Source organism: Anomalospiza imberbis, chromosome 1 (genome assembly GCF_031753505.1).
Source record: "Anomalospiza imberbis isolate Cuckoo-Finch-1a 21T00152 chromosome 1, ASM3175350v1, whole genome shotgun sequence".
Taxonomy (NCBI): domain Eukaryota; kingdom Metazoa; phylum Chordata; class Aves; order Passeriformes; family Viduidae; genus Anomalospiza; species Anomalospiza imberbis.
Genome location: NC_089681.1, coordinates 25,489,898 through 25,502,146, shown reverse-complemented (window position 1 = coordinate 25,502,146; position 12,249 = coordinate 25,489,898). Strand labels below are relative to the sequence as shown.

Sequence of the window (12,249 nt, the reverse complement as noted above, 5' to 3'; positions counted from 1 at the left end):
TGGGACTTCCACTTTGCTAATCTAGCAATGCACAGGCTTGTGCCACATTGATAAGGAGATTGGTTTCAAGGCTGTAAAGTTAAATACGTTTTCAGAAAGGTATTGGATATGTGACCACTTACTGGAAATGTTTACACTGTTGTCACCATAAATTATTAGTTTTGGTTAATGACCGGTCTACTTGCACTTTCACTGTCACCTTTCTGTGCTACGAGAAATCAACTATTGGCTTTCAGTAACAAATACTATATTACTGTCCATGACACAGCCCTGTTAAATTCTCCCATATACTGTTAATAGAACCTTCTCTGCTGTACTCATTCACTTTGTGAGATTAAAATACCTTCAGAGAAAGCTTTACTAGATTCTTGCTAGACAGAAAGGAAAAAAAAAATCAAAAAAAGTGGATCAAGCTGATAAATAGGAGTATTGAATGAGCATTTTTACTATGAATTTGTGGACTGTGGGACTTCAGGTGAGCCTTCCACAGCAAGGAAAGGCAAATATTCTTGCAAAGGCAGTATAAAATGAAAGATCGAAAGAGCCAAGACATTCCACTGAACTGCCGGTACTCAAAAATGCTACAATAATTTATGGCATCTGTGTTCAATTAAGAAAGTCCTTTAGCAAACAGCCATGTGAATGAACTCACACAAATGGCTTCTTTCTTTGCCAGCCCAGGTACATATATCATTGTGTTACTGTCCTGTTTCTGGAAATATCAGCTATGCAGAGATTCCATGAGAGGATCAGCTTCATAAACTCCATCAGTAGTTCTTATTTCATGGCTGAGCAGCTCTGCTTTTTGTGGAGCTGATCCATACATCTCCCATAAATGAAAAGGTCATATGATTTTTTTAAAGGGAGAACAAGGCAAAGGGAAGGATTTTTAAGAACTATATGGTTCATAATGTTGAACAAAGCAACAGAAAAACCTGAGGGAAAAAAAAAGCAATTTCATAAAGGTGAGACGCTGCACGCTGACCTTTTTGGAAAGGAGAAGATTCCGGTCTGTATGTCAAAATGAAATTTTGGCCAGATTTACTTTATAGAACTCCACATGCTCAAAGGAAAGTATGTGGATTTCACACAGAATTAATTTGGAAAAAAATTCCAGCTAAAAGGAAAAATCTTTGTTTAATTTCTTTTACTATTTAAAACAAAATCAAATTCATTAAATTCCTCCTGAAAAATAAAATCTTGTCCCTAGCCTGCAATGGAGGGAGCAAAAGAAAATGGGAAACTGGAACTGCCAAATGCAGTATTTTCTAATTAAAAAAAAAAAAAATTGCTTCCCTCATCTCACAAGAAACAGTGGTTGCCTCACACGTGTGAATGCAGCACCTGCATGTGCTTGTCTGCATGAGGTGTCTCTCTTATCCCCTGATATGCCAGGAGGGATGTGGGGCACCCCATTAGCCTTGCAGTGTCCTGCAGTCAAGTGAAATTATATCAGGGGTTGGTGAATGTCACCCAGGGGCCTCTTCTGACCATGCAGCTATAACATGTGCCCAATTAGAATTGCCTCCTGCCAGAATTCCCCCCTCTTAGCACAGGAATGGAATTTCAAATACAGACTACATTGCAGAGGTCCAATCACAAACAGTGTGACTGTCAAAATAGATGGGAAAAAATATAATAATCTACTGAGAATGTAACCCTTGGTCTTGCAAGAGTAACAAGGGGAAGGTGCCTCAACACTGATGGTTCAACACAGACCAAAGGCAAGGAGCACCGCAAAATAACTAGAGAAAAATGCCCTGTCTTTGCTGGCATCGTGGCGGTCATTTCTCTTCCAATCCCTCTGGGGAAGAGGACCACTGCCTTTGCCTTTTACCATCTCCAGGTCTGGATCTCCTCTCCTGCTCTGGAAACATGGCATGCTCTGGCGTTTGAGACTCCCCTTGGCACTTTTCAGTGTCCATCCAGTCAAACCTGGAGCGAGTGACTCCTAGCCCTGTCCCCCAGGAGGAATAGCTTTCAGCTGTCTCTCTCCTCCACAAAATTCAAATTGGTATTTGATTATGGCCTTGTTCCAAACTTAACAGCTCCTGCCCCCAAGCTCTTGGATGCCTCTATGCCCTAAGGAGGGCAACCCTAATATGACAGGTTTGGAAAAGATGGTTTGTGCATAGATGCTTTCATTGATTTGTAAATACAAGTCAGCTGTTAAGAAAAAAACACTGAGTAAAACTATACCTCAGACATTCCTAAAGCTCCTAAGAGGAAGATATTTGAAAACATCATTGGTAATATCTGCTACAGAAGCAGATATTTTCATAAAAACCCAAAAAGCCTGAACTGTAAGAAACACTGTAAGCAGTATGCTTCAGGCAGTCAGGAATGACTGCAAACAAATGAGGGAAAATTTTAAAAACTGACTAATCAAAAGAAGACTAAAGCTACATAGACTGACAAACCTGAATATCAAACAACCAGCAGACTTGTAACAGAATCTTATTAATGTCAGAATCACTGCATTTATGTCTGGTTTAATTTTTTTTCTCTGACATTTCAAACAAGCACTCACTGAAAGCTTTTTTCCCCCCTAAAATATATAAATCTTTTTTAATGTATTTGAACTAGGATCTATAAAATTAAAAATGGTCAGATGACACTAATCTTTGAATTCTGTCCTATTCAGTACCCCTGATGTTCAAGATACAGAGCAGGCACACCAGGCTTTTAAATGTAGAATTCTGGAACTGTATAAAATACTGTGGTTATATATGCAGCATATTGATTACAATAATCTTGGGATTTCAGCCCAGCTCTAAAACCATGCTAACACTGGCCTAACAAAAACTGTGGGTCATAAATAAAGGATTCCTTAAAATAAGGCAAGAGCAGCAGTAGCACCCTGTCCATTTCACTGGTGTCAGTGACCAAAGGGATTGATTCACAGATCATAGGCTTTTGAGTGACCAACAAAATTTCCAGAAAATAACCAAAACGCCTCTGAAGTGCACCTGTATGATCATCAGGAGGAAATCTTGCAATGCCTACTCCAGAGTCAGTTTTGCAGAGATCAGAATAGGTGTTTTCCTATTCATTTTTTATTGACAGTAACATTTCAGAATAAACACTGACTTTTCAGCTGAGTCTTATACCACCTGTGTCAGCTCATGGGTCTGTAGGTGAGCTCTGGCAGGTTGAAAGCTGCCTCACTGCAGCAGTTCTCAGACTGGGACTTCTCAGTGGCTCTAGCTTGTTTACCAGTGTGCTAGTTTATACCGTGCCTGAGGATTTAGGGAATATGCCTCTGAGAGGCAGAGAAAGCACCTTGGGAAAGGGATCTCTGGAATCTTTCCTAAAGTGAACTGTCAGAATTGGCCTGCAGGCTCACAAATTGCCACTTAGAGGGTTAAACTTTTTTCCAAGAAAAATTTTGGAGTTATACCAAGGCAAAGAATACCAAGTCCTTGATTTCAGCCTTTTTTATCTAGGCCAGTATCTCCTAACCTGTGGCTATAACATCCTGTCATCTCATGAGGTCTTCAGCTAGCCCAGAGACTGCCCCAGAAGCTCTGCTCAGTGGCAGCTGCTTCAGTTCACAGGCTCTCCCCTCCATATGGACAGGCCAGGGAGGTCACAGCATGACAGGGTGACCCATCTCTTGTATGGCCTCCCTGGAGAAAAACAGCAATGTACAGGAATCCCTTGGGAAAGCTCGATGCGCAATGATACCCAGAAGAGCCAGGTCTGAGTTGCCCAAAGTGGCCATGTTTTGGCTACAGATTTACTGAATGACTTTGCAGAGCACATTTTCTGAACAGAAGCCAGAGAACAGAAATTCTCTAAAACTGCATCCCTGATTTAAGCTCCCAAGTTACTCAGTGAATAGATTAGTAAGGCAAAACCCTTGCAGTACATCCCATGAACTCTCACCACATTGCTGTTTGCTTCCTGACCATCTGGATCCACTGTAGACATCACCCTGTATCCTGTTCCAGAGCCCAGGCTCAGCTTGGGGTGGGATTTCCCATCCCACCTCTCTGGGTCCTTCAAGTGCTGCATGGCTGGACTCTGTGCTACAGATCCCCAAAAACAATTCTATAGAAATAACCTAAACCCTTGCCCTGTTAGCCTCGGAATCACTTAGTTACTTGTGTGAAGCTTTTCCATCATAGCAGATGGAATAATGGCTCAAAATCCTTATTTCTGATTTTATCAACATGCAATACAGATCAGAGTCAATAAAAGCTTAGTGCATTTGCCCAGACTCTTTAAATCTTCATCTGTGTCTGTGCTACTTCTGATGCAGCCCCCTTATGATTGGTACCTAGTGGATATTATTAGCATGCTCACCTTGGCACACTGAAATTTGTTATTTTGGCAGATCTTTCTTGGTCTGATTCCAGCCTATGTGTCATATGTCAATAAATCACGTGGGTTTCATCTTTTTGCATCTGGTTCAGTCCATCTATGTTTATTGTGATGTGCCCCCTCCCACTACCTTGTTTTGTCTGTGCATAGGGCAATATCTTATAGCACTCAAGTAATCTGATCCAAACCTTTTACAGCAGTGTGGACTGTCAGTTCCTTCCACAGGACAAGTCCCACAGCAGGTCCCCAGGAGCAGGTGAGCTGGGAGGAGGACCCACATTCACGCTGCCTTCCCAGTGTGTTTGCTTCAGCCATGCAGACGGCTGTGGCTCACATGAAACACTTGAAGGCTTTAGGTTCTAAAAAGGCAGAGGGATTCAAAACTCTGTAAAGGGCTGTCACAACACCCACAAGAGAAACTGAGCTCCCATTGAGAATTGTGAGGGCCTGAATGGGTCTGTGTTTTGGCCCTTGGTTTTCCCATGGCAGAAGTGACTTTGAGCACTGTCATTTCCTAGTCCCTGTTGTACCTTCCTGGTGAATAAATACTTTCTGCCACAGTGAGTTTTTCCATTTATTAATATCACTTGTTGTTTTCTCTTCTTCCTTTGCTAATTGTTGGCCTACAGGGACAACAATTCTTATAGATCTGTGCTTATAAACAACCTCACTGCCCTGGTAGTGTGCATGCTGCCAGCCTGGAGGCAGGTTTGGCACTATCTGATTGGGCTAAGACAGCTCTGAGGGCTCAGTTATCCAAATCACATCCTTCTGAGGTGAACCCCAGGATGACCTTTAGCCAAGAGTGGTTTTCCCCTCTGATTGCCAATGTGGCTCTTCCAAGTGCCATAAGCCCTAGGGCTGCCGTTCAGCCATATGAGCTCCATCTGATATGGCTCCTGCTATGAAAAGACTGGTTTTTTAAACTGCTTAGAAAGACTCACAATCCTAACAGGATGCCCAAAATAGTGAAGTGGTTTGGTTGTCCTCTAGCATTTGCTGGCATCTCTGTGAGACATCCCTCTTCTCTACATCACTGTAACTTCCTTGACCAGCTGTGGTCTCACCGTTTGCCATTATTTTGTGCACACAGGCTCCAAATATGTCTGTGCCCTTGTCCATTATTCACTCAATACCTTTTGACTCGCTGAAATCACCTTTCAACTCAAAGACTGTGTGTGACTTTGCTCTGTCAGATATACTGCTCTCTACTGAAGGCATCAGCTATCCAAAGAATATCCTGGAGAATATATTAGCATTTCTGCAGCAGACTGGCTGGGGGATATCCCTTGGGCATATTTTACATAGAAAACCATCAATTTGATAGATAGGTGAATTTTACTGAAATAAATGTGAGAATGCAATTGTAACCTGGAGGAAGGTCCTGTAAACTACAGTGTGAATCTATTTCTAAATTTGCAAGTGCAACGTGGGGGGTGCATTTTATTATTTATATTTTAATTTTATTTACTTGTCTGCCAGTTGGGAGACAAAGGAGAACAGGCGACTGTTCCTGTTTATAAAGAAGCCCTTCTTTTGAAAGATGTCAGAGAAGACATACCAAAGCAAGCAAGTCTTGCAAAACAGCTTCTTAAATAACATTGTCAAGGCAAATACAGCTGAAGGTTGATTTCCCTGATGGATGCATAGCTTCAGAGAAGTTTATTTCATTACTCATCCTTCCTCTGTCACTTTGCCAGTGGCAAGGATTGAAGACTCTCTAACAGAGGTTTCTGCTCAGCACTTAAACCAGATAGCGTTGATCTGGGCACTCCAAGGGCAGTGAGGTGTGCCCAGGGCAATGGTGCTGAGGACACATGTCACAGCCTTTAAAATAAAAGCTGTTCTTTACACCTGGGGGAGGGGGAAAACCAGCTGTCTAGGCAAATGCATCTTCAGCTTAACAGCACAGGGAGCACTTGTTCGGCATTGGATCTGAGCTTCATCTGAGCACTGAGGAAGCACAAGGATGGCCACTGGCAGTGAAACCCTCCCCAGCTGCTCTGGCAAAACAGTTACACTCATACAAAATCAGAGAAATGCCCTGGATAATCAGAGCTTTTTTTTAGTAAAAGAACTGTATGAAGTCTGTAAGTACCAAACAGGTTCAAAAGTCCTTGTGTTTTGCCAGAAACAATCTCAGTGATTTGTCACTCAATGTCAATAGCATTCCGAATGTTATTAAGACTAAACAGCAATGAACCAAAAGGCAATGTCTGCTCTTGGATGACAAAAAATTAAAGAAAATAGTTAAACTACCCAGTCTGTTGGTGGATCAGTGATTTTCTGGATTGAGATAAATCCAATGATCCTGAAGCACCAAAACAGACTTGTTTAGTATTTTGTGTCATACCCCAGGCTGTTCTATGGGTAAGCTCATACGTTTATCTCAAGAAAGTTGCCAGAAGTCACTGAGTATTCTCAGTCACAAGTATTCTTGAATATGCATATAACTTGCATGTAAATCAGCCTTCCCAGCAATGTAAAAAGCTGCAGAGGTGGTTTGATTAAGCAATTGATTGTAAGAGCCAAAGGAAACATATCTGTGAGAACACTCAACTCAACACACTCAATATTTGATATTCCTTCTCTGTAACCAGAGCCAAATGGCAAATGTATTTAGATTCTCAGCTAGGTTATCATTGCAGTTTTGTGCTGTCTTGGTTTCTGATTCTTGAAGATCTTGACATTTTATTTTGATTGTAATGATGATCCAGCTACAATCTGTCTTTTCAAAATGGTTTTAAATATTTCAAAATGGGTTAAATATTTCAAAATGGTTTTGTTGAAGCAGACATTTAATTTGTGCAATTTTGAAACCTCTTCAAGATATCTGAAGTCATATATTCCAGTCAAATTATGAAATAATAGCAAGTAAAAGAAGAACTAAACTTCTCAGGTCTACTTTTCAAATCTGCCTTCTGTAGTACAGCATGTAGTCACAGGAATTAGATACTGCCTTTATAATAAATTCTTCACTACTATAAAATTAAGTCACAATACACTGTAGATTGGTCTGATGATTAGAACATCTTAGTCTTATCCTCTACAGTTTTTTTGGTGCCCTATGAGGGATCCAGTATATTACTGAGGGAAAGAAAGAAACATGTGAACTTGCATTTAGTGCTACCCAGAAAAAATTGTGAAGTGTTAGGTGTCAGAAGAGGACACAAGGAAAAACAACGCACCACAGCTCTGGTCACGATGAAGAGACTAATGTATTTCTTCTGACTCCAATCACTTATAGTTCTCAAAAGGTGCCAATGGACTGGAGGGTGAACGTGCCACCTCTCCAACGACACTGGACAAACTACCAGTCTATCAAATTTCTCCGCCTCTATGAAGGAATGCAAAAAAATAGGTTGTTTACAGAAAGTTGCATGAGAAAGTTCTCTACAAGAATGTAAACTCAGAAGGCTTTAGAAAATCCTAAGATATCAGGGCGACAGGCTGTAAAAACTTTCTTTATGCTTCATGCAAAGGCTCAATTGATTTAGATAAATTATTACTTAAGTACAATTTAATCTTTCAGATTTCTTCTAAACAACAGAGAAAGGTGAATCTTTATTTGACTTTTGTTTGCTGATTATCACCCTTGCATTTAAAATGCAAAGTTTCTACATTTAAGCTGAAGACCTAGAGGCCTTTAATACTTTCTTCTTCTACTGCATGAAGTAAACAAGAAATGACATTAATGAAATTAGGTCAGTTTCCATTTCTTCATTGTTTCAGATGATGGAAAACTGTCCTTTGATGAATTCAAAGCTTACTTTGCTGATGGAGTTCTGAGTGGAGAAGAACTGCGTGAACTTTTTCGCACCATTGATACACACAATACTGAGTAAGTGTCCCCTTCTTATAATTCCAGTGCCACTTTCTGTACCTGCAAATGGAAAATAGACCTCAGGCTTATTTTAGGAAACAAGTTTATATGTAGAAAGCTGCTTGAAGGAAGCCAGGCTGTGTCATATGGCTATGAACTGTATAAGGGAAGTGTTTTGAAAACTTGTTGAAATAATTGCATATTTCAATAAATGTGATTTAGGTACTGAGAACACAGGATGGAAATTGGATGCTTTCTGCATTCTCCCACCATGGAAAGAAAAGGAGCTGGGGTCTCCTTCAGGTTTAAACATGAATTCCTCAATTCTCAATTCCACTGAGTCATACTGAGATGAATACTTGGAGCAGATGTTGAGAAGGGAATAAAATAAATGAAGCAATTATATATAGTAAAGAGTTGAAAAAGCCATCTTGTCTGGTGACATGGTGCTTGTGCTGGTGCAGTCCCTTGGCATATTCCTATTATGGTTGGGTTTAACAAGAGAAATAAGCTGACAGGAGCTTCATGAAGTTCAGCAAGGAGAAGGGCAAATTCCTGCTTCTGGGAAGAAACAAGACCCAGCTTTTGTGGGAAATGGAATCAAATTAAATGTAGTAGAATTCACAAGATTTTTAGAATTTATGCCAAAATAATGTCCTGAAGTAAGCAGAAGAAATTGTACGTGTCTGTTGGACTTGTGGGGAACAAAAAATCCTACAGGATTTTTAGGGTGATTAAGGGATGTCATGATGGAGACAGGGAGGGGGAGTCACCACCCTGGAGGTATTTGTGGGATTTGGCCATGCTGGGTTAACAGTTGGACTCAATGGTTTTAGAGGTCTGTTCTAACCCAAACAATTCTATGATTCTGTGCTTGTATGCACCAATATATGCTGGGGCCTACTCAGCTGGAAAGCATCTTGGCAGAAAAGGATATTGGGTGAACACCAAGTTGACCATGAGCTAACAATGTGCCCCTATGGCCATGAAGGTCAATGAATGACCCAGAGTCAAAATCTCATTTCAGAGCCAGACTCATTAACACAGCTTTGGACTTCCTCACATGTACCACATATCTGTGTAAGTGGTTTTATTTTACCATAATTCCATTTGTCTGCCAGCATCCTGATAAGGGCAGAAATTCTTGATACTAAACAAGATTTCTAAGAAAAAATACATATGTTCTACATCTATTTTCCTTGTTTTTTATTTGTAAAGCTTTTTTTAATTCATGAAATATTATTATTATTATTATTATTATTATTACACCAGTTTATCTTTAATAGAGAATATATAAATCTGAAAAAATATGTAGAAATGTGAGGATAAAATTATTTCCTCCTGGTAGATAGGCACACCTGAAGAACTGGTGCAATTGTTGAATGCTGCTGCTATTAACTGAAAATAGGTAATTAAATTGTCATTGCAGCCATCTGAGAGAGAGATCATTCTCACTGTCCAGAAAAAGTCTTGCAAAAATCTGGGCACAAAAGCTGCAGAATACATGCTGTGAAGAGTTCAGTTTTCATGTATTTCAGGGAATGGAGCAAGTGGAAGATTAAGACAAACTACTAAATTACCTTCTTGAACCAGAAGAAAGGGTGCTCTGTATTGATGGATTAATATTTGTTACAGGAGGAGGAGAACCTAGAAATGGGTAAGAAAACAGACTTGAAACTTGGATTTAAAACAGCAACAAGAAGCTTTTTGAGTGTTTTTTCATGGAGTCTTTAACTGATAAAAGGCTTTAGGGTGACATTGCATACTTTGAAAAGTATTATACCAGGCTTGATATATAACAGAGGCAAATACATTTTAAAAGCTTTCCCCTACCCCTTTGCAAACTTTTGAGAAACTGGTCAGCAAGATGTCACAGGCCAAGTATCAGATGGATGTAGCAAAGAGAGGCAGCTTGGCCAGTATAATATAATTATATAATTTCCTTGTTAACATAGCTTTCAAAAAAAAAATCACATGGACCAGATACAGTAAGGCAAAATCTTTATTCACAGGAATTTCCTGAAAAGAGCAAGTTATGGTAAAATGTCTCAAATTAACGAGCTAGCTAAGAAAAGTAGCAAAATGTTCATTGAACCTTGGGAAGTGTTTTAATGTAAGCATTAGAAGAATTATGTACATATCAAACAATCCCCAGACCATCTATTTTAAGATAGAAGTTTTCACTTACAAATTATCTAAGGGAATGAAATGGAAATGATGCAACTCAGAAGTATTTTATGGCTGGTTTTAGTAGGGGAGGGCAAAGAATTCTGCTCATTTTTGTAGCTAGTTGGAGGAGATTTGCACAGATTATTTTGTGTCTCTTAACCAATTAAAATGCAGACACTGTCAAAGTCTGGGCAAATCTTTTATCTTCTCTCTGCTTCATTTCACTATTTACAAATTGCAGACTGTAGCTCCCTATCCTAGAAATACTTTGGAAGTGTTGTGATTATGCAGTGATTTATACTACATGTAAATGCCTAGGACAGATGTCTAGGGAAGCATGTCATGATTCCTTAGTTAATTTCTTGGAGTATCTCAAGATTTTGTAACCATCTTGTCACAAGAGTAGACTTTGGGCTGTTTCCACCTGCATTAAATCCTCTAGCTTTACTATCATTCAAAACCTCACTGTCTGTGTGCACAAGTCTTTGTACTTTAAAGCCTGAAGATGAAAAAGGAGATGTGGCCTTGAGGTGATAGCCATGGACCACAAACTCAGGCAATTTGAATTCCCTTCTCAGCTATGCTGCAGCAATTTTCCAATAAAAGATTCAAAGCATGAAAGACTTACACTGGCTTAACACTTCTAAGGGAACTAAATTTAAGCAGGTATTAAACCCCACTATTACACAGGCCCTAATGTTGGTCTGGTTGGAGTGAGATTTAGATTATTAACTTTTAAAAAGACCGATCCAAGCTAATGCAACATGCTTGTCACAAAGCAAATAGGCTGTGGAAGACTGCTGAAATGAGTAATTACCATTTCCAATGTGATAGCAGGGAAAATAACAGAGGGTTTAACTTCCCAGTAATTCAGGTTGTGTCTGCCTGACTGACTAGGATCTCTGCACCTTGGTATTTGAAGCAGTCAGGTGTTCTCTTTTTACAGAGCAAAAGAAGAGTAAATTAGTGCCTAATCAGCAGGAAAAACACAGATGAGTAAGAATTAGTTACTGCCGCATCAAGTTTCCAAGACATAGGTTGAATAGGAGTTTATTATGACAGGATGAATTTAAATGTGCATTTTTATATATATATATACCTTAAAGTACAGGTTATTCATTCAGGGCAGATCATTGCTTTTACTGAAAATTTGCATTAGCTGAGGTTATTTCCTCAGTACATAATTTGGACATATATTTGGCAGTTTATGGAGGTATTTCCATGCATACTATTTTTCTTTCTATTTAAAAATCTCTACCTTATCTTTTTCTAACATTTGAAATATTAAATAAATACCATTAAAGACACAGTGTACAAATTGATTGCCTAATTTTTTTAGCTTCTTTTTTTCCTTTGGATACAGCCAGAAACAAATGCATAAGACAACCACATTAGGTGAAGTAGCGTATCCATGCAAAAAGGAATTTATTTTTCCATCTTTTAGTACTCCTATGATATTCTACCTTTCTTGAAGGTAATTAGTGATTAGTGATTTACCTTTCTTGAAGGGGATTAGGCCATACAATGAGCATTCCTGACATGTAATTAGTACAAGGTGACTGCTTTAGGGGAGTAGCAGTTAACCATTCTTCTGTAAGTGCAGTTTCCAGTATTGTCATTACTTCAGAGTAAAGCTGAAAGCAAATTAGGCATTTGACTGCCACTGAGAGTCACTTCTGTTTGTGCTTTCCAGGGTCTCATGAAACCTTTGGGCAATCACATACCATTAAATGGTATAAAGAAGCAGCTGTGGACAGTCCACACTCAGATGCGCTCACACTGCCAGTGGAAGGAAAGGCTTTGCATTGATGCAGAAGTGATCAGGTCTAGGCTGTTACAGACACATCTCAAAGACTCTTGTTTCCTAGCATGCATTTTCTTCTACTGCAAAGTAGTGTCTTGTATTTAAAGACCCGTAAAAAAACCCCAAC

The 12,249-nt window shown here is 39.4% G+C and overlaps 1 protein-coding gene across 1 annotated transcript in view; it reads left to right on the top strand.

Annotated features, from left to right (window-relative positions):
* Positions 1-12,249, top strand: part of NECAB1 (N-terminal EF-hand calcium binding protein 1) — a 52,700-nt gene that overhangs the window by 4,999 nt on the left and 35,452 nt on the right. The window contains exon 3 of the mRNA XM_068185273.1: positions 8,059-8,167. Within this exon, the coding sequence (XP_068041374.1) occupies positions 8,059-8,167 (109 nt within the window). The remainder of the gene's footprint in view (positions 1-8,058; positions 8,168-12,249) is intronic.